Below are 20,540 nucleotides of genomic sequence, written 5' to 3'. Positions count from 1 at the left end.
TTCAGTACTCCCTGAAGAGTACAGTATGTTCTCTCAGACAGTGCCCTTTCCTGGCTAACACATGTAAATTCTATGTCGTTTTTGAATCTGTAATCTTAGAACTTGTATTTTTAAAACATCTGAAGATTAACGCCTTCAGAAATCTCTAATTTGCTTTTATCTAAATTCTCAGATTCCACCCTTGTGCAAACTGATAATTAGGCTGAAAAACTGAGCAATGATTCCTCTGGAAGTGACCACCTCATGATTTTCACCTTATCTGTTCAAACACTCTGAGAAGTAATCAACTTGTTATATATCTAAATGTCATCCTCAGCTTTTCTTCTGTGTACATAAGCACAACATGGTGTTCTTTCTCCAATGCTACTAATAGGTAACCTTGACCGCCCCGAGGCAGAAGAAGCAAGTACATTGAGGGAGACCTTAGGGCCATAAGGCTTCATGCTCAAATAATTAGACATGTTCTGGGAAACTTGGAGCATATTCCTTCCTCTGTCTTCTGGAGAGCACAGTGAGGTATTCCTTCTTCTGTCTTCTGGGAGAGCACAATGTTAGTTGTCTCAGAGACTCCCACATGCTTGCTTAAAGTTGAGTAGTGTGTCTTTGGAATGGGGCTTTTGCTAATTCTCTTCCAGGAAGAGAATAATAGTATTGTCATAATATCTAAACTCACTAATGAATCCTATGAACAAACTTAATTTGTTCATTCCATAGATAAAGGATGTGAATCATAGTGAAGGTTCTCTTCGCTTCCTTTTTGGCTTTGTTCATCCTGAAAGCAGTGAGGTGCCTCAAACCAGGGAGATAAAAAAACCTGCTTTGGGCAGTGCTATCCAGATACTCACTTGCCCTCAAATCAGATGAACATGGGTGGAATCTAGGATTTTGGAAGCAGACAGTATCATTTGTCTAAAGCTCAGTGTCATGTGGGCCTCAGACACACTTGCACCCATGAGATTGGTTTGTCTTACTGTGTACTTTGTGTGCCCACTCTGTTTGGTTCTTTTAGTCCGGGCCCAGCATCTTTGTGCTGTCCTTTGCAGTACTGAGATACTGCATTCACAAACCTTCTTAAAAGAAGCTTATAAAAGTATTTAGAAATCCCCGCCTAGCTTCAATCATTAAACACTCTTCTGAAAGTCATAAATTTGAAATAATTGTTTTAGTTTTCCCATTCTGCTGCTATTACCCCTTGTAAAAGCTTAATGTGATAAATTGCAGTAAGTTCATCCTCCTCTGTCTTCTCCCATCTTCATTGATCCCTCTGTCTTTCTTGAAAGGTTGCTTAGCTGACTCAGGCACTGTTCTCTGCAGGGGTTTATATCTGGGTTTATTTTTCTGATGTGAGCCTTTCTTTTCACTTGCTCTCCAGGTGAGCCTGGCATTTGCTAGGAACCAGAGTGGACCCAGCAAAGTGGCCAGCAACAGAGTCCTGATCCAAATGGAGAAAGGGAACCAGGCGTACCTCAACCTGGAGTGGGAAACTTGATAGGAGGTCAGAAGTATTTCAGCTTTGGATTTTCATTTTCCTTATTTAAGGAACTGAGCACCAGAAGGTAGACTGAGAAAGGGGAGAAAATATCAGATCTTCAGTGTGCCCTTCAGATTTCAGTTGTAGCAAGTTCTAAATAGTGAAAAATAATGGAATTACAATTTATAAGTAATTACAGCTGCATGACAGGTTGTTTCCTTGTATGGTGCCATTCTTGGAACACTAAAGTTTAGTAGTTTAAAATGTCAAGCAAGAAGTAAAGATGACAGTTATTTCAGCTACAATTTATTACATTAGGAAGTACTATTTCTTAGGTTTTTTCATTTCTTTATGTTACTGATTTGTTTTTGAGTCACATGGGTACTTAACTTTTTCTGGCCATTACTATCATCATAACTTTATGCAGTTGGTTGTGTTGTCAGTTCTGGGCTTTCTAGTTTCACAACTTTCTTTCATGTTAAATTCTAATCAGAGACTCAAAGTCAAAACATTAACAAAAAAAAGTGTCTGCAATACCCAGTGAAAGAGAAGTTTATCTCACATATACATACATATACATACATGAGTATAGAAAATTGCACAAATACCACTTGTTGAATTTTTATAAGGTAAAAATTAATCAGCACCCAGTGTGTTTGTATTCATTTGTAAATATGATTTAGTTTTCAGTGGACTTCTGATTATTAGTTGTCTCTTTTTGCCTTGGTAATGGCAGATTTGATTCCTGATTTCTATGCTTACCATGAGAGATGTTGGCTCTTTGCGTTCAGAACTTATCATCACTGTACACTTCTAAGTAATAAACGTGACTGGTACATTCTTCTTTTGCTGAGCTATCCTGATTTCTAATTTTCTTCCATTCATGTTCAGGCCATTATTTATTTACTTTTAATTTTCCTAATCATTGTTATTCTTTTATTTTGCTTCTCCATTTTATTTACTTCAGTAGTGTCTGAAATTGTCTCATTCTCTGTGAGACTTGATCTTCAGACAACTAGCAGTACGGACTCTGACAACAATTAGTCTCATTGATAACTCTTCAATATATCCTTTGTCTACTCAGGTTATTACCATTTCTTTTGCATTAAAATTACACTATAGTCTGTTTTCTCTTTGATACAGATTGGTATGTATGCTGAGCTTACTCTTCTGTCCATACTGCTTTGCTTCACAAATTCCATTTCTTTGACTTGATCTCTTCAATAAGTGAACTTGGAGCCTGCCTTCTGATTCGTGCCTCATACATCTCTGTCTTATTAATTAATTTTCCCAGTAAGCAAAAGAAGCTACATTTTAGGTGAACTGAGTTTTCTGTTGAGTATCCACTTAAATAATCTGACATATCATTATTTGACATTTCTGGCCCTAGATACCAAAACTACAATTGAAAGATTCTTGTCAGTGTTACAGGTGTACTTTAGAGAAGAAACTATGAAAGAGGAGGCCAGAAGGCTGGCTTTAAGTGTATTAAATTAGGAGGCTATAATCCAGTTGTCTCTGACTGGGTGTGTAATGTTACTCAAGTCATTAGATGGATCTTTCATCTGATAGTTTCCTCATTCGTAAACTAAAGGAGCCAGACTTCTATGGGTTACTGTGAGAAACACCTTAGAGTATGTGAATACTGCCTTAAAAATGTACTGTACAAATATAAAGTTTTACATCAGACAGATTGAAAAGGGTTTGAGCACTGATTTCAGTAATGATTTCATTACAGGGGGATATTTGATGGATTTTAATTTGGTGATAATTCAGTGTTTAAAAGTCTCCTGAACTTCTAACAAAAGTTATCAGAAAATATATTCCTTTTAACTATGGTGCTCCTAGTCCTGTACTCACCGCTGATGTAATATCAGCGTCCAGTGTGGCTGCCAAACCACTTTATCTTTATGTCATAGTTATAGGTTTCTTTTAGCATCCTCTTCTTTAAATGTCTTCTGTTATGAATTTGCTATCATTCATATGACTTTGAACTGTGCTAACCAGATTGTCTTCCCATTTGCTCCATCTTCCCTCACCCCTTGACCCTTTGATGATTGACTGTTTAGTTTTTAATGTGACAACTGCCTTCAGTCTACCCAAAAGCTAGAAGAGTCATAGTTCCATTTTTGATGACTTGATTGTTCTCTCATTCAAGGGGAATACCACTGGTTTTTTCCTCCCTGCATATGAGCTTCCTTAAAGGGTAAATAAAAGACACTAGGAGAAGGAAACAAAATTAAGAATTTAACTAAAATGAATTGTTCCTTTCTCAATTTTAATAGTTAATTCCTAGATTTCTCCATATTAGGGTAAAGAGACAAGTTACTGTAGGAGTGGGTAGGATTAGTAGTATGCTATGTTTTTCATTGGTTATAATTTTCTTCCTCCCTTCAGTTTACCAGTTTATCAGCCTTTAAGAATGCTCTGTTTATAAAATGTCTTAACCTCTCTGCCTTGGTTTGGAGCCTCCTTTCTTACTGGGAGCTATTATACTTACCATTTAATATATCTCTTGCCCTTTTCACTCAACTTGAATTTTATACATTTTATACTTATATCCTCCCCCCATTTTACTTTTTACATCCTATAGAAGTTATTTTTTTTATTAGATAATATACATGGTTTGATGCCAAAAGGTACAGAAGGCTTTACAGTGAGAACTGTTTTCCTTCCCACCCTGTTCTCCATTCATCCTGACCTCTCCATGTAGGTAGCAAATAGTTATAGTTTCTTGTGACTCCTTCCTGAGGCACTCTTCATTAAGTAAATTAATGCATACTTCTTTTCTTAACTCTTTTGGAAAATACAGTTTTGTAGTATATTAATTGTATACTGTTTTGCATTTTTTTAAAAGTTCATATCTTGAGAGGTCATTCTGTATCAGCATAGGAAGCACACTCCCTTATTCTTTTGTTGGTTTCTTGTCAACTCTGCATTGATCTGGAATTTTAGACACCCTGATTAGTTAGTCCTCTAGGCTGCTGAGGTATTCTGAGAATTCTTTTAAAATTACTATAGTTTTCACCTTGAAGATTATATGCAAATAATCTCAGATTCTTTTGTTCATGTATAGAAAACCTTATTGTTAAATAAGTAAACAAGCTATTAAATTCTAATAAGGTAATGAAATTATTTTTTCTTTATAGTTTGAATCAGCTTGGGTATTGACAAATATTGCTTCAGGAAATTCTCTTCAGACCCGGATTGTGATTCAGGCAGGAGCTGTGCCTATCTTCATAGAATTGCTCAGCTCAGAGTTTGAAGATGTCCAGGAGCAGGTAATAAAATGAAAAGCAGTTGAAAGGACACAGTTTTTCCCTTTGGGCTTTTACTTGGGGCCTCAGTTTTACCACTGGGCCATGACAATCCATGGTTCATCACAGGAAGCGTTCTAGAAATCTCAACCAAAATAGAAAATTTCATAGTGACTATAGGTAGAATTTCTCCTAGAAACAGAACCATTGTTTTTTCAACCCTGAAAGTTTTTAAGCCTTATAGGTATACTTTTTAGACCATATAAGCAGTTACTGGGCTTTTTCTTGTAGAACTCTGTGGTGTTGATTGAAGTGGCAGGTCTTTGTCACTTTTGTGCACAAAAGACTTAGAAAACATGAATTTTTTATTATGCAGACTTGATCAAATTCATAAATATAAATCACTGCTAAATGAGAATGATTTTCATCTATAGCTTTACTGAGGTATAGTTGACTTACAATAAACTATATATTTAAATCTGATAAGTTTTGACATATATGTATATACCATGAAACCATCATGAAAATCAAGATAATTAATATATATATCCAATCCCCCAAAAGTTCTCTGATATTTTGATTGTTCTTAACCTTTGTTTACTGTGGGGGTTTTTTTGCAAGAAAGCTTAAAACACAGTTTTTTTAAAATTTTTTTTATTCATTTTAGAGAGGAGAGAGAGTAGAGAGTATGAGAGAGAAAGGGGGGAGGAGCAGGAAGCATCAACTCCCGTATGTGCCTTGACCAGACAAGCTCAGGGTTCTGAACCGGCGACCTCAGCATTCCAGGTCGGCACTTTATCCATTGCGCCACCACAGGTCAGCCTAAATAAAACACACTTTTAACTGCTGAAGAAGACACTGAATCACTGTTCTCTACTGAGGGCTGTATGGAGTGTTATTTAGAGGTGGGTTCCTGCAAGATAAAGAATGTGTATAAGAACTGTTTCTTGCCTGACCTCTGGTGGCGCAGTGGATAAAGCATTGACCTGGGAACATTGAGGTTGCCGGTTCAAAACCCTGCACTTGTCTGGTCAAGGCATATATGGGAGTTGATGCTTCCTGCTCCTCCCCCCTTTCTCTCTCTCTCTCTCTCTCTCTCTCTTCCTCTCCCTCCCTCCTCTCTTAAATAAATAAAAATAAATTCTTAAAAAAAAAAATTTTTAAAGAACTATTTCTTTCCTGTACTTACTGCCAGAGTGTTCACATGAACACTTTATAATATCATTGATCTTTCCCCAGTCCCACAACTATTTCATCTGACTCCTTGAGCAGTGAATGTAGGGGTATTAATAATGTCCATGCATAACATGTTGATGAACTACTATGTAATTTTGTAAAGAATTATTGTGCTTTGTTGGCATTTTTTCTTTTTGAAGAATTATGAGAGAATTAAACTGTATAACTTGCCATTAATGAATAATTTCTTTCACAGGCAGTCTGGGCTCTTGGCAACATTGCTGGAGATAGTACCATGTGCAGGGACTATGTCTTAGACTGCAATATTCTCCCCCCCCTTTTGCAGTAAGTTTCTAAATTTTTTTTAAGTAATAAAAATAGGGGAACTTCCTCAGAAAGCAGTGCACTTTTGGAAATCATTTGGGATTTTATACTATAATTTTTCATTATAAACATTTTCTTACTTGTTCAGATCATTTCTTCAGACATCCTGTCTTTTTCCTATACCAGAATTCTGAATTATTTGGTTAGAATTAAACTATTGTTCTGGAGAAAATGATTTAGTATTTATATTATGCCATCAGAATTAATGTATATTATATAGTTGACCACTGTATCATCATACTTGTAGGTTATTTTCAAAGCAAAACCGCCTGACCATGACCCGGAATGCAGTATGGGCTTTGTCTAATCTCTGTAGAGGGAAAAGCCCACCTCCAGAATTTGCAAAGGTAAGGATTATACTTTGGGAAATTGGCAGAAAAAGTACAACTGAAAGAGTGTAATAACCGATATTAATGTGAAAGGAAAGAGATAATAAAATTCTAACATAGCCTGACTTGTGGTGGCGCAGTGGATAAAGTATCAACCTGTAACACTGAGGTAACTGGTTCAAAACCCTGGGCTTGCCTGACCAGGACACATATTGGAATTGATGCTTCCTGTTCCACCCCCCTTATCTTTCTCTCTCTTTTCGAAAATGAATAAAATCTTAAAAATTGTAATAAAAGTTTTTTGTGTTTTTTTTTTTTTTCATTTTTCTGAAGCTGGAAACAGGGAGAGACAGTCAGACAGACTCCCGCATGCGCCCGACCGGGATCCACCCGGCACGCCCACCAGGGGAGACGCTCTGCCCACCAGGGGGCGATGCTCTGCCCATCCTGGGTGTCGCCATGTTGCGACCAGAGCCACTCTAGCGCCTGGGGCAGAGGCCACAGAGCCATCCCCAGCGCCCGGGCCATCTTTGCTCCAATGGAGCCTCGGCTGCGGGAGGGGAAGAGAGAGACAGAGAGGGAAAGCGTGGTGGAGGGGTGGAGAAGCAAATGGGCGCTTCTCCTGTGTGTCCTGGCCGGGAATCGAACCCGGGTCCTCCACACGCTAGGCCGACGCTCTACCGCTGAGCCAACCGGCCAGGGTGTAATATAAGTTTTATCAAAAATTATGTTTCTAGAAAAATAGGACTTATTTATTTTTGTTTTAATTTAGGATATATTTTTGCTGCTTGTTAAAAGCTCTGAAATAATCTTTAAACCTAGCATTCTTTGTTCATAACGAATTATCTAAAATAAAGAGTTTCCTAGCTTTAGAAAGTTCCTTTACCTCTTTGATCTACAGTGAGTGTGTTTTGATAAGGAACATTCAGAATCGGTATGTATTTTGCTTGGCTTTCTGAGTTAGGTATTTTCCTTGGGCTCTCACCACCTCATCAGAGTAAACTACAAGGCTACTGATGGCATTCCCAAAGCTGGAAATGCCACTTGGTCACTTGCTACTTCATCTCTAGAAGTATTAATCACTCTAAAAGTCACCAAGTTTGTGCCTGGTTGCTTTCTGGAGTTTCTCATCTTGTTTCTGATTTTTATTCTGTTGAATTTCATTATCATATCATCTTCCCTTTACAGGTTTCTCCATGTCTGAATGTGCTTTCCTGGTTGCTGTTTGTGAGTGACACTGATGTACTGGCTGATGCCTGTTGGGCCCTCTCATATCTGTCTGATGGACCTAATGATAAAATTCAGGCAGTCATCGATGCAGGGGTGTGTAGAAGGCTTGTGGAGCTGCTGATGTAAGTTATCTTTAAGAAGCTCTGTCTGCTCTTTTGTCCCTATACTAATTTTTTTAGTTGGAGAACTCAAATATTAATTCATTATATTGATTTATTGTGCTTTGAGCTTTTCTTCTGTACTTATTTATAGTGATGTCAGGTTGGTTGGTTGGTTGGTTGGTTTGTTTGTTTTGAGGCTTGTAAAAAACCTCTCACTCCTTTGCTGTTAGTTTTTCAGGAACATTTGAATGAAGTTGGTTTTTTTTTTTTTAGTATTTTTCTGAAGCTGGAAACGGGGAAGCAGTTAGACTCCCGCATGCACCGGACTGGGATCCACCTAGCATGCCCACCAGGGGGGCAATGCTCTGCCCATCCGGGCGTCGCTCCATTGCAACCAGAGCCAGTCCAGCACTTGAGGCAGAGGCCATGGAGCCATCCCCAGCACCCGGGCCATCCTTGCTCCATTGGAGCCCTGGCTGCGGGAGGGGAAGAGAGAGACAGAGAGGAAGGAGAGGGGGAGGGGTGGAGAAGCAGATGGGCGCTTCTCCTGTGTACCCTGGCCGGGAATCGAACCCGGGACTCCTGCACACCAGGCCGACGCTCTACCGCTGAGCCAACCGGCCAGGGCTATTTTTCAGGAACATTTGGAAAACTGATCCATGTAATTCCAGCTTATGACGACCTGAGACCAACCACTGCGTAATGAAAGGCATATTGCCACTAAAGTAGTCATTCCTTATCTTTCTGCCTGATTTTGAGCTTATTCTAGACTGGTGTCATACTCTGAATTTTATTTTGCTGTATCTCTTTGTGATGCCTTTGATATACAGAGTGGAAGATTTACTGATAATATAAATAGAGATGGTATTAATCAAAATTTTAGATAATACTAAAGAAATATATTAGAGTTGACAACATAATGGAGAAATGATACAATTACAAGCCATATGAAATACAATTCAAGTAAGGACAAAATAGATGCAAGGAGACATTGCCCCAAACATGACATGTGAAGTGAGTTGGATCAGTATAATGTGCACAGCACAACACTGGGTTGTGGCAGTTGCGGACTGGATGCAGATCAGCAGCATAATGCTGTTGTAAACTAAAAGCAGTCTGATGCTCCAGGAGCCAGAAATACAGCATTCAGAGTCTGGTATCTTAACCGTATCTTCTAGTCATCTGATCTTAAAATGTGAAGGAATTAACACAGTTTTGAAAAGAGGAATTCATTTTCTGGTTTTTATTTTGTTAAATTTCATAATCATATCATCTTTTCTTTACAGGTTTCTCCCTGTCTGAATGAGCTTTCTTGGTTGCTTATTAAAGGGGAGAGAAAATAGAATTTATAGGGAAATTAAAAGGATATTCTTTAACCTGAAATAAAGACTTAGTATTTGTCTTCAAATATAGAAAGGGTTTTGTGGAGTAGTTTTTTGTTTTTTCCTTTTGTTTTGTTTTTTGACCAGTAAGTCAGGAGTGGCTTAGCAGAGTGAGTTCACTATTGGCTTTTATTTTCAGGTTATTTCAAGTTGACATAATTTCAAATCTAAAAATTATACCATTTATAAAACTGAAAAGTGCTATATAACAGTTAAATACTGCTCTTTGTTATCTCATCAACCCACAGAGACCAAGGAAAGAGATGAAGGCTATAATATAAAGAGTGAGAGGGTAAATTTATAATTCCAGTGAAGGAATACCTAGGAAATATTAGGAAAGAATTGTAGTGTTTTTATCCAAAAATACTCAATAGAGGGAGAGATGACTCTCCTAGGGAACCAGACATTCAATCCTCAAGATAGAGTTCCGTTAATACCACCATGGGTACCTTTCTACTCTACAGTCCCATCACATGTTATTTAGTTTGGATTTCAGCCCTAAGGGAAGAGACTAAGGATAGAATTGTTGGATATAATATTTCTTTTTATGATTGCAGGCATAATGATTACAAAGTGGTTTCTCCTGCTCTGCGGGCTGTGGGAAACATTGTGACAGGGGATGATATTCAAACACAGGTATGAATAAGTGGCAACTGTTTTTTCTTTCAATGAATAGTACATTGAACCCCATGATTAAGTTTCTGTTATACTATTGAATTCCATAATATTGGGGAGACTTGATACTTTGTTTCATTAATATTTGTTAAAAATTAGGCAACTACTTTTACTACCTTCACTATCTCTGTTTTCACTTGATACTTGTAGCAATTTTGGGTTCCCCTATGATTTAATTTACCCTTTTGGTCAGGGAGGTTTATTTCCCACTACTACTTGAAATGGCTCTTGTGAGCATCAGAATCCTCCAGTAGCATCCTTTTTCTGTCTCTATCATCTTTATCTCATTATTTCTGATAGCTTCCTCCTCTTTGTACGTGACAAGTTTTCTATGTGATGTGGATTCTTCCCTTCTAGTTCCTAAAGTCACTCCATTCAACTTCTGTATCCAGGTGTATCAACCACTCAATAGTGAGTTGTCCTAGCCATTTTTCTCCTTGGTCTCTCAGGTACAATGTGCATTGCTCTCATCTTTAAATCATCTTTCTTGGTTTTTGTGGTGGTGAAGTATTTTGGGTCCCCTGCCTCCCTGACTATTTCTCTTTAGTGAGCTCCTTTTTATGTTCCTTCCTTTTCGTGGGAATCCTCCATAAAATAATCCTTCAACGTCATTTACTGATCTTTTTTTATAAATTTAACCATCACTTTTGTGTGCATGAACTGAGAATTCGGTTTTAGCCTTACCTTAGATTTTTTTCTTAACCACCATTTACTGTCTGCAAGTCTTTACTTTCATAAACTCTAAAATTAAAGAAGACTGGATTTGTTCTCTGAGGTGTCCTCAGACTAATATTTACTTTAAATTTATATGTTCCCTGTCTCTGTGAATGGCACCAACAGTTGCCTGAGCTGAAAACCTGGACATCAGCTTGATTCTTCTCTCCACTGTTCTCATCAGTCTCTAAGTCTGTTATTCCATCTCTCCTTATCCCTTGTAGTGCTTAGTTCAGACACTTCTTGTACCATTTCCGTGTTACCAGAAGGATGATTGTAGAAAGCAAATTTGATTATATATAATCTTTTACTTACAATCTTTTTATGTCCCTCTATTATCCTTGGATGATGTTTAAGATCATTTAAAATCTGATAGCTATGTAATGGGACGCTGTGCAGCAGAAGGAAGATGCTCTTATGCAGTGATAGGAAAGCTCTCCAGGTTGTATTGTTTAAAAAGATAAACAAGAGGACCATGAGCAATGGCAGTGGCCCTGGGCAGGGGGCGAGGCTTGTTTGCCAAGCTGCTGGCCCTAGACACAGTTTAGGCCTCTCACCCTGGACCCAGGGACCCAGCAGCCTTATAGGGGAAAGTAAATCCAGAAGGAACTAGGTGAGTATCATGAGAAGGTTAAATGGGAGATAGACAGCACCCAGAAGAGGAGAGTGTTGCACTGCATCAGAGCCCTGATTTGGTGCCAGAAGCTGGGTAACAAGAAGATCCAGATTGTGAGTCAGATGGTGGGGCTGGTGGAGAAATGGACCAGGCAGGTAGACAGTAACGTGAAACTCTTTGAGGAACATGAAGAGGTCAAAAACACCACTGGCCACATTGGCAAAGCTGGCCAGGTTAAGTCCAAGGATGAGACAGTCACACAGGCAGAAAAGAGGTCTCATCAACAGCACAGCAAGAATCAAGAATCAGGAGAATGCAGCTAATAATTATGACCATGGTGACATCACCTCAGGATCACCTAAAAAGAAGAAAGCAAAGGCCTCCAAGAAAAAGAAACCTTCCAAAACCAAAGCAGAAAAGGCAGCATTCACCACAGACCTTTCTATCAACCCAAATAAGCCCACATACTGTCTGTGACAATGACAATTGCCCCATTGAGTGGTTCCACTTCTGTGTAAAATTGAATCGTAAACCATAGGGCAAGTGGTATTGTCCCATATGTTAAGAGGACAAAACCCTGGAGAAATCCAAAAATGAGAGGGCTTATAGACAGGTGGACATTGCTGAACAGTTCGGAGACTAAGCCAGTGTATTTATTTCAATGCCACCCTTGGTGAGGCACAAGAACTGTGTGTGTGTGTGTACATAGGTATACATATTTTTTTGTGTGAGTGACAGGGGCAGATAGGGCCAGACAGACAGGAAGGGAGAGAAATGAGAAGCATCTGTTCTTCGTTATGGCTCCTTAGTCTCCTTAGTTGTTCAATGATTGCCTTCTCATATGTGTCTTGACCAAGGGGCTGCAGCAGAGCGAGTGACCCCTTGGTCAAGCCAGCGACCATGGCCCCCACGCCGTGACCCCTCGCTCAAGCCTGTGACCCCTCGCTCAAGCCTGTGACCCCATGCTCAACTGGTGAGCACTCAAGCCGGCAACCTCGGGGTTTCGAACCTGGGTCCTCTGCATTCCAGTCCGACGCTTCACCGTGCCCCCCCCATATTTTTAAAGAATGTTAGAAAAGGATCCATTCCTTTTGTACAGATGGCAGTGAGTTTTTATTGCTCCTTGTTTTTATTGGTGCATGTGTGTAACAAGAAGGTGGTCTGTGGATCAGCATTTTAGAAATTACAAATATAGGTTTGAATTAAATAATCATAAAAAGAGAAAGGAAAAGAAGGGGCAGAATAGTGTGTAAAAATGGGGCAGGGAAGAAAGGAAAAAAAATATGTACTCTTTATTGGATTATGTTGGCATAAAATTTCTCTGGAAGGAAAAATAGGAAAATAATAATGTTGACTGTCTATGTGGAGAATTGGGTGTTTGGGGTACAAGAATGGAAATGAGGCTTTTAAGTATAGTCTCCTTTATACTTTCTGTAATTTTAAACCATTTCAATGTGTTTGCTCTTCATAGTTTCTCTGTTCCCTTTCCCATACCTTACTCTGTGCTCTTGCTGCTTTTTCCCTGAATTAGCTGTGACAACACTCAGCTCTGAGCTTTACACAGAACTTTCTTTTCTCTGCATGGAACATATCTGTAACCCCTATCGCTGCTCTGACCACTACCTCACATGTATCCACACTCTGCCACTTCTCATTCCTCAGGTCTTGGTATGACTAAACCCTGTTTTCTCTGAGAAGCCTTGTTTGCTGTAAGTCTTAAGCTAGATGCCCCTTCTTTTGTTTCATCAGTAACAGTACTTATTACTACATTGTAAGCTTCTAGAGGGGAAATTATGTCAGTCAGTCTTATTTTTATGCCTTTATAATCTAATAGTTTCTGATAAAATGAATAGAGACTCAAAAAATACTTATTGAGTGAAGTTCCAAATCTATACATCTTGTTCTGACTTTTATCAAGTTTCAGTCCCATGTTTCCAGTAGCCTGTTAGATGTTTCTGCTTGTATGCCTCATGTTCGTCTCTCACAGTTGATCTTCTTCTCCCAGAAGCATGTTCCAACTCTTGATTTTTCCCATTGCTATTAATGATCAACTCTCTTCATCTACACTTGACACTTTGCAGTCACAGAAGATCCACATCTTACTTTATTGTTTCCTGATCCATGTCTTATTTTATTTTGATTCCTGTTTTTTCACACAAAAGGGTTGCTGCTGTACCCACCTGACTCATCTTCCTACTCTACTAAGCATTAACCCCTCTCCATTTATTCTCCCTATTAACAACTTTTACCTTGTTCACATTATTTTTCTCTTAGAAACAAGCTTCTTTAATGCCTATGAGATAAAGAATCTTGAAAGACTTTAAGGAATTTGTACTTCCAAGATTTTAGTCTCATTAATCTCATTCTTCTTTTTGGCCTCCTGTTAATTTGTGGGGTACAGAATCCTTCCTCAATAGCCTCATTGATCTGTTTCCTTATTTTGGAACTTTGTGGTAGCCTATCTATCTCAGCATTTTCTCTTTTTTTCAGTCTTTCTATTTGCAGTGCCTTTCTTCTGCTTTACTTTTGAAATCTTACCTGGTTTAAAGTGCACCCCCCAACATACACTCCCCATGAAGTCTTTTCCTGACAATTTCTTCCTAAGTATTACCTTTAACTTCTGATGTGTTTATTTTCCACACTAGATATTTTGGCATTTTAGAAATTGTTTTGTGACATCTTTTATACTGCTATTTAGCAAGGTTGTACTTGTTTAAAGTTTTTAATTTTTGAGATATGTTAATTTAATAGGCAAAAAGACTTCCTTTTAATTGTGTTTCTTTTATTGTGAGACAATTTTCTATTAAAATTTCAGTTTCTCACCAATTTACATAATAAATATAGTAATTCTCTTATATTTTGCATTTCCCCCTATTTTTTCATTGTTGTTGTGCTTGAAATGCCCTTCACTATCCCAATACCAGCTATTTACTGATATTTTCTTCTGTTTTACGGTTTCACTTTTAATGTTTACTCTTTAAATCAGCTGCAAATTTATTTTGTTAACTGGGATTAAGAATTGATTTTTTAAAATGTCTTCAGCCCTGGCCAGGTAGTTCAGTTACAGTGTCATCCTGAATACTCCAAGGTTGCAGGTTTGATCCCTGGTCAGGGCACACATAAGAATCAGCCAGCGAATACATAAATAAGTGGAGCAACAGATGTTTCTCTGTCTGTCTCTCTCTCTCAAATAAATGAATGAATGAATAAATAAATAAATACAATAAAAAACATTTTCACCTAGGTAACCCCTTTATTAAATAATACCACCAGTTATTGTGGGAGGAAAGAATCTTATTATATACTTAATTCTTCATAAATACCTGCATTTGCTTTTAGATTAGATATCTATTCTGTTTAGTAATTGACTTTAAACCTGACCCTATTAATTTAGTCATGATTTTAGTTTTTGGTAGAGTAGATCTCCAGGTGTATTTATCTTATTTTCCTCACCTTTGTCAGCTGTTTGATAGCTAGGGACATATTTTTTTTTTCTTCTTCTTCATTTTAGATAGGTGGGAGGGGGAGGAGAGAGAGAGAGAGAAAGGAAGGGGGAGGAGCAGGAAGCATCAGTTCCCATATGTGCCTTGCCCAGGCAAGCCTGAGATTTTGAACCAGTAACCTCAGCGTTCCAGGTTGGTGCTTTATCTGCTGCGCCACCACAGGCCAGGTTGGGAACATATTCTTTTTATCTTTGTTTTTGATAAAGCACCTGGTATAAAGTATGTATGGTTCATTGACTACCAGGTAGAGAGTTATCAGAGGGTTTAAAAATCCAAGACCACTCCTGAATTTCTGGCCACTTGATATATTACCCCACCTAAAATCATTATAATATGGTATAGGGATAGGAAGGTGACTAAGACATTATGTGTCTAAGTACAGTTTTAGTAGTTGAGAATGTGTACAATAAAACTGCTTTGATAATTCTTACTAGCAATGAATACTTTTTCTGCATTAATAAAATTATTTGTTTCTAAAATTTCAAGGTGAAATATTATGTTATTTCTTTGCCTTTATTTTTCCTAAAATAAAGTTTTTGAGTTAGAGGTTTACTTATATTTGTTTGACCAATACAATAAGTAAAATTTTCAAATTTTTCCTTTTAGGTAATTTTGAATTGCTCGGCTCTACAGAGTTTATTGCATTTGCTGAGTAGCCCAAAGGAATCTATCAAAAAAGAAGCATGTTGGACAATATCTAACATCACAGCGGGAAACAGGGCCCAGATCCAGGTAATTTTATAGCACCTGTCTTTTTTGTATATTTTTATTGATTTTTTTCTGTCAGCCTTTAAAATACATATTTTCATTCTTGCCTTGGTGACCACTAACTTCCAGTGTTGTCTTACTTGGTCAGTTTACTTCTTTCTTTTTAAAAATCCTACTTTAAAGAAGTCTTTTGAACTTACACTTAGGCCTTGATATTTCCCTTTGCCTTTAATATTTGATGATTTGCCAAGATAGTGATATAGTATCTTGTATTCTCTCAGTGTTTTATTGGACTTTATACTAAACAGATCAGCTTTGCTCTTGCCAAGTAAAATATTTATTTTCTAATGGACTCATGTATTGGATTGCCTCGATTTTTCATGAACCTTTGGGAACCTATTTTTATTTTTCTCTAACTGATTATCTGCCCTTTCCTTTTACTCCTTACATATCTGGGAGTGTCCAAGGGAAAGACTAGCAGTGGGCCAAATGGTTCAGCATAGGCCATGAAAAAGGCTGGAACAACAGGTTGAAAATTAATTTATGAGACTTGGAACTGAGTGGAATCATAGGTCATCTAGTCCAACATTCTCATTTATAGATGAAACTGAGACTCAGAGAAATAAAATTATTTAGTGTCTTTCTGCTAAACTTTTCTTACTTTTCTCATTGGCGTACTAGAAAGAGTTCTTGACCAGGAAAGCATGGGTTAGTCATCCCCTAACAGAGTGCTGTCTGGGACTGATATTGGTAGCTATTGGAATTTATAGCATGCATATGAAGTGATTTCAGCTGCAGTTGATTGCCTGCTAACACTAGGCTCTTATATAAAACTTCTCCGTTTCTTGATGTTGGAAATTATATGAACCCATTTTAGGTTCTTGAGCTAAGAAGAAACATGAAGCAATTTGAGGAAGACTACTTTAGTGTTAGTCTATGACAGGATTGAGTAAAAAAGTACTCTGTCTAACTAAAGCCTATTCTGGTCATCTGGATGGGAGATGGTGGCTTAGAATAGGATGGTGGCAGTGCTAAGGAAAGAAAAAGATGGACTCAGGGAATTTTAAATTGAAAATGTAAAAGTTGGCCTTGGCCAGTTGTCTCAGTGGTAGAGCATCAGCCCAGTGTGTGGATGTTCTAGGTTCAATTCCTAGTCAGGGCATACAGGGGAAACAGGAGAAGTACCCATCTGCTTCTCCACCCCTACCCCTCTCTCTTTCTCTTTCTCCTTTTCTCTTTCTCTCTCCCTCCCTCCCTCCCTCTCCTTCTCTCCCTTTCTCTCTCTCTTCCCGCCTCCTGCAGCCATGGCTGGATTGGAGCAAGTTGGCCCCAGGTGCTGAGGATGGTTCCATGGCTTCTGCCTCAGGCGCTAAGACGAGCTCACTTGCTGAGCAATAGAGCAATGCCCCAGATGGGCAGAGCATTGCCCCTTAGTGGGTTTGCCGGGTGAATCCCGGTCAGGGCACATGCGGGAGCCTGTCTCTCTCCCTCCCCTCCTCTCCTCTCACTGAATTAAAAAAAAAGAAAAGAAAATGTAAAAGGTGTAGTGACTGATTGAATTTAGAATAAATAAATACAAAGAGCCTTGGTGAACTAGAAAGATTTGAAAGCATACCTGATACAGAGGGCAAATGATGTGTTTGAGGCAATTAGCAGATCTAAAGTAAGCTGTTGGCCACCTGAGCTAGGGCTCTAGTGAGAAAGAAGTACCAGAGAGTTATAACACATGTGTCAGGGTGGGTGCTGTGAAAGAAATGAGTAGCAGAGGAACAGAGAATTGAACTTGTATTATTTGGGTAGAATAAGAGAGAACAATAAAAGGGAAAACTAGATTACAAGGTCACAGACTCCAGGGAGGATGTTGCTGATACCAAGTATGGCCAGAAGGTTAGGAATAATGAGGACTTAACTCCTTTTGATTCTTTTTTTTGTGTGTGTGTATGACAGAGACAGAGAGAAGGACAGATAGGGTCAGAGAGACAGGAAGGGAGAGAGATGAAGCATCAATTCTTCCTTGCGGCACCTTAGTTGTTCATTGACTGCTTTCTCATATGTGCCTTGACTAGGGGGCTACAGTAGACCGAGTGACCCCTTACTCAAGCCAGCGACCTTGGGCTCAAGGTGGTGAGCCTTGCTCAAACCAGATGAGCCTGCATTCAAGCTGGCAACCCTGGGGTCTTGAACCTGGGTCCTCCGAATCCCAGTTCAATGATCTATCCACTGTGTACCACCTGGTCAGGCTGGATTCATTTTTAACAGGGTAGAATGTCATTAGTGAAACTAGCTGAAAAGTTATAATTAGTATCATGAATAGTTTTATAATTTTAAAAAATTTTTATTATAGTTGACATTCAATATCTTATATTAGTTTTAAGTGTACAGTGTAGTGTTTAGACATTATAAATCATATAATTTCCCTTTTCTTTCTATTTAATTTTTTCTTTAATTTCAGACTGTGATAGATGCCAATATTTTCCCAGCCCTTATTAGTATATTACAAACTGCTGAGTTTCGGACAAGGAAAGAAGCAGCATGGGCCATCACAAATGCAACTTCTGGAGGATCAGCTGAACAGATCAAGTAAGTACTAGCCAGGTAGCATCTTATAAATTGATGGAACAATTATTTTGTCTACCAATTAAGAATGCTAAGCTCTAGCCTTTTTTGGCAGCTTGTTCTCAGTTTCATAATTACTTACTCCTTTTCCATGCCTTCTTGCTGATAAAAACTCTGGGATGTGAGGCCCTGGCTGGTTGGCTCAGTGGTAGGGTGTCAGCCTGGCGTGCAGGAGTCCCAGGTTCGATTCCCGGCCAGGGCACACAGGAGAAGCGCCCATCTGCTCCTCCCCCCCTGCTCCCCCTCCTTCCTCTCTGTCTCTCTCTCCCCCTCCCTCAGCCAAGGCTCCATTGGAGCAAAGTTGGCCCGGGTGCTGAGGATGGCTCCATGGCCTCTGCCTCAGGCACTAGAATAGCCCTGATTGCAACAGAGCGACACCCCAGATGGGCAGAGCATCGCCCCCTGGTGGGCATGCCGGGTGAATCCCGGTCGGGCGCATGCGGGAGTCTGTCTGACTGCCTCCTCATTTCCAACTTCAGAAAAATACAAAAACAAAACAAAGTAAAAAACTCTGGGATATGAGAACTAAGGCATAGTTGAGGTTGAAGCAGCAGAAATAATTGTAGGGGTGGCTTAAGCCTACTCTGGAGCTGCTTGGTCAGAAAGAGATCTTGAGTGGCATCTAGGTTACTTGTAGACTCCTTAAGAGTCCAACTTTATTTTTATTTTTATCTTTTTTTAGTGAGAGAAAGAGAGGAACAGACAGGAAGGGAGGGAGATGAGAAGCTAGTTGTTCATTGATTGCTTTCTCATGTGCCTTGACCAGGGACGCCAGCCGAGCCAGTGACCCCTTGCTCAAGTTACCAGCGACCTTTGGGCTCAAGCCAGCGACCATGGAGTCATGTTTGTGATCCCACACTAAAGCTGGTGACTCACTCAAGCCAGATGAGCCCACGCTTAAACCAGAAACCTCGGGGTTTCAAACCTGGGTCCTCTCCACTGCGCCACTTTTTGGTCAGGCTGGAGTCCAACTTTAATAGTTAACTCTTGCTATTTCTAGTTTAAATGTCTTAATTGGACCAGAGTTGAAAGAGTAGTATATATTAATATGGGTAAAGTGCCAATTTCAGTAGAGGCAAATGTCTCCTAAAATCCTATAGTGTTCAGTAAAGAGAGAGATATCTGTATTACCTTGAGACTTAAATGGCCCCTTGGATGTCAGTTTATAATCTTAATAGCTAATAAAGGCATAAATTTGGAAAATAATCATAAAAAAGAATGAGATCTTACCCACTTGCAACAGTATGGATGTACCTAGAGGGTATTTTGTTAAGTGAAATTAGTCCGGTAAGGACAAGTACCATATGATTTCACTTGTGTGTAGAATCTTAAAGAACGATATAAACAAAACAGAAACAGACTCATAGGTACAGAGAACAGACTGGTGGTTGCCAGAGGGGAGAGCAGTAAGGGGACTTGGGTGAAAAAGTTGAAGGCATTGGGAATTACAGATTGGTAGTTTACAAAGTAGTCATGTGCATGTGAAGTACAGCATAGGGAATATAGTCAGTAACATTGTAGTAACTGTATGGTGCCAGGTAGGTACAGGGAATATTGGAGGGGAATACTTTGTAAAGTATATCATTCTAACCACTGTGCTGTACACCTGAAAGCAATACGAAATACTATTGAACGTAAACTGTAATCGAAAAATAAAAATATGGATAGGAATCAATTAATGAAAGGAATGTTATATAATTAAATGCTAAATTATGGACATTTGGTATTTCAGATAGAAAAAAAACAGTGATAAAGAAATGGAACCTTGACTCAACTTTTTTTATGGGGAATTTAGATCAAGGGAAATTGTTTTGAATGACTCTTAAAGCATCAGCCCCTTCCTTATATGTACTACCACGGAAACAGCTAACCTCTCATATTGTTGCTTTGTGGGTTGAATGAACCAATGCTAATTTTTAGTGCTATATTGAGAATTCAAAAACAAAAAGTAGTGTAATCCTAACATCTCAGAAATTGATCAGGTACAGAAGGTAAGAGGTATTGACCTGAAATAATAAAATTATAAACAAGTTAACACATGCAATAGCTTTTTTGGTAAAGTTCATTATGGACAGGTTATTCAAGGAAGACTTTCAAATAGTCTTGTATGAGATTTGGGTTTTTCATTCTCCAAGATTCTGGTTCTTTGGTTTAGTAAGTCCTTGAATAATGTTTTGTCATAGTGTAGAAACTTTACTCTTGTTTATATCAATGAGCCTCTGGTGAAATTCGTTTTGTTATGTGTCGTTTCACTTCAAATTATGGAACCTATCCCTCACCGGTTACTCGGTTAAGAGCGTGTTCCACAACAAGGTTGCAGGTTTGATCCCAGATCAGGGCACATGGGAAAGCAACCAAAAAATGCACGATTGAGTGGA

The 20,540-nt window shown here is 38.8% G+C and overlaps 2 protein-coding genes and 1 pseudogene across 3 annotated transcripts in view; 2 read left to right on the top strand and 1 right to left on the bottom strand.

Annotated features, from left to right (window-relative positions):
- Positions 1-20,540, bottom strand: part of LOC136312241 (protein mono-ADP-ribosyltransferase PARP15-like) — a 328,256-nt gene that overhangs the window by 186,256 nt on the left and 121,460 nt on the right. The window lies entirely within an intron of this gene.
- The window catches only part of KPNA1 (karyopherin subunit alpha 1), an 83,544-nt gene that overhangs the window by 50,810 nt on the left and 12,194 nt on the right, over positions 1-20,540 (top strand). For both annotated transcript variants that reach the window (XM_066241783.1, XM_066241781.1), the window contains exons 6-12: positions 4,621-4,752; positions 6,161-6,249; positions 6,536-6,635; positions 7,806-7,969; positions 9,888-9,966; positions 15,445-15,570; positions 17,999-18,126. In XM_066241783.1, coding sequence (XP_066097880.1) covers positions 4,621-4,752; positions 6,161-6,249; positions 6,536-6,635; positions 7,806-7,969; positions 9,888-9,966; positions 15,445-15,570; positions 17,999-18,126 — 818 coding nt within the window. The remainder of the gene's footprint in view (positions 1-4,620; positions 4,753-6,160; positions 6,250-6,535; positions 6,636-7,805; positions 7,970-9,887; positions 9,967-15,444; positions 15,571-17,998; positions 18,127-20,540) is intronic.
- On the top strand, positions 11,202-11,900 carry LOC136312160 (inhibitor of growth protein 1 pseudogene; annotated as a pseudogene).

The sequence above is a fragment of the Saccopteryx bilineata genome, chromosome 8 (genome assembly GCF_036850765.1).
Source record: "Saccopteryx bilineata isolate mSacBil1 chromosome 8, mSacBil1_pri_phased_curated, whole genome shotgun sequence".
Classification (NCBI taxonomy): domain Eukaryota; kingdom Metazoa; phylum Chordata; class Mammalia; order Chiroptera; family Emballonuridae; genus Saccopteryx; species Saccopteryx bilineata.
The sequence above is the reverse complement of the archived record's forward strand: the minus strand, read 5'-3'. Positions and strand labels throughout refer to the sequence as shown.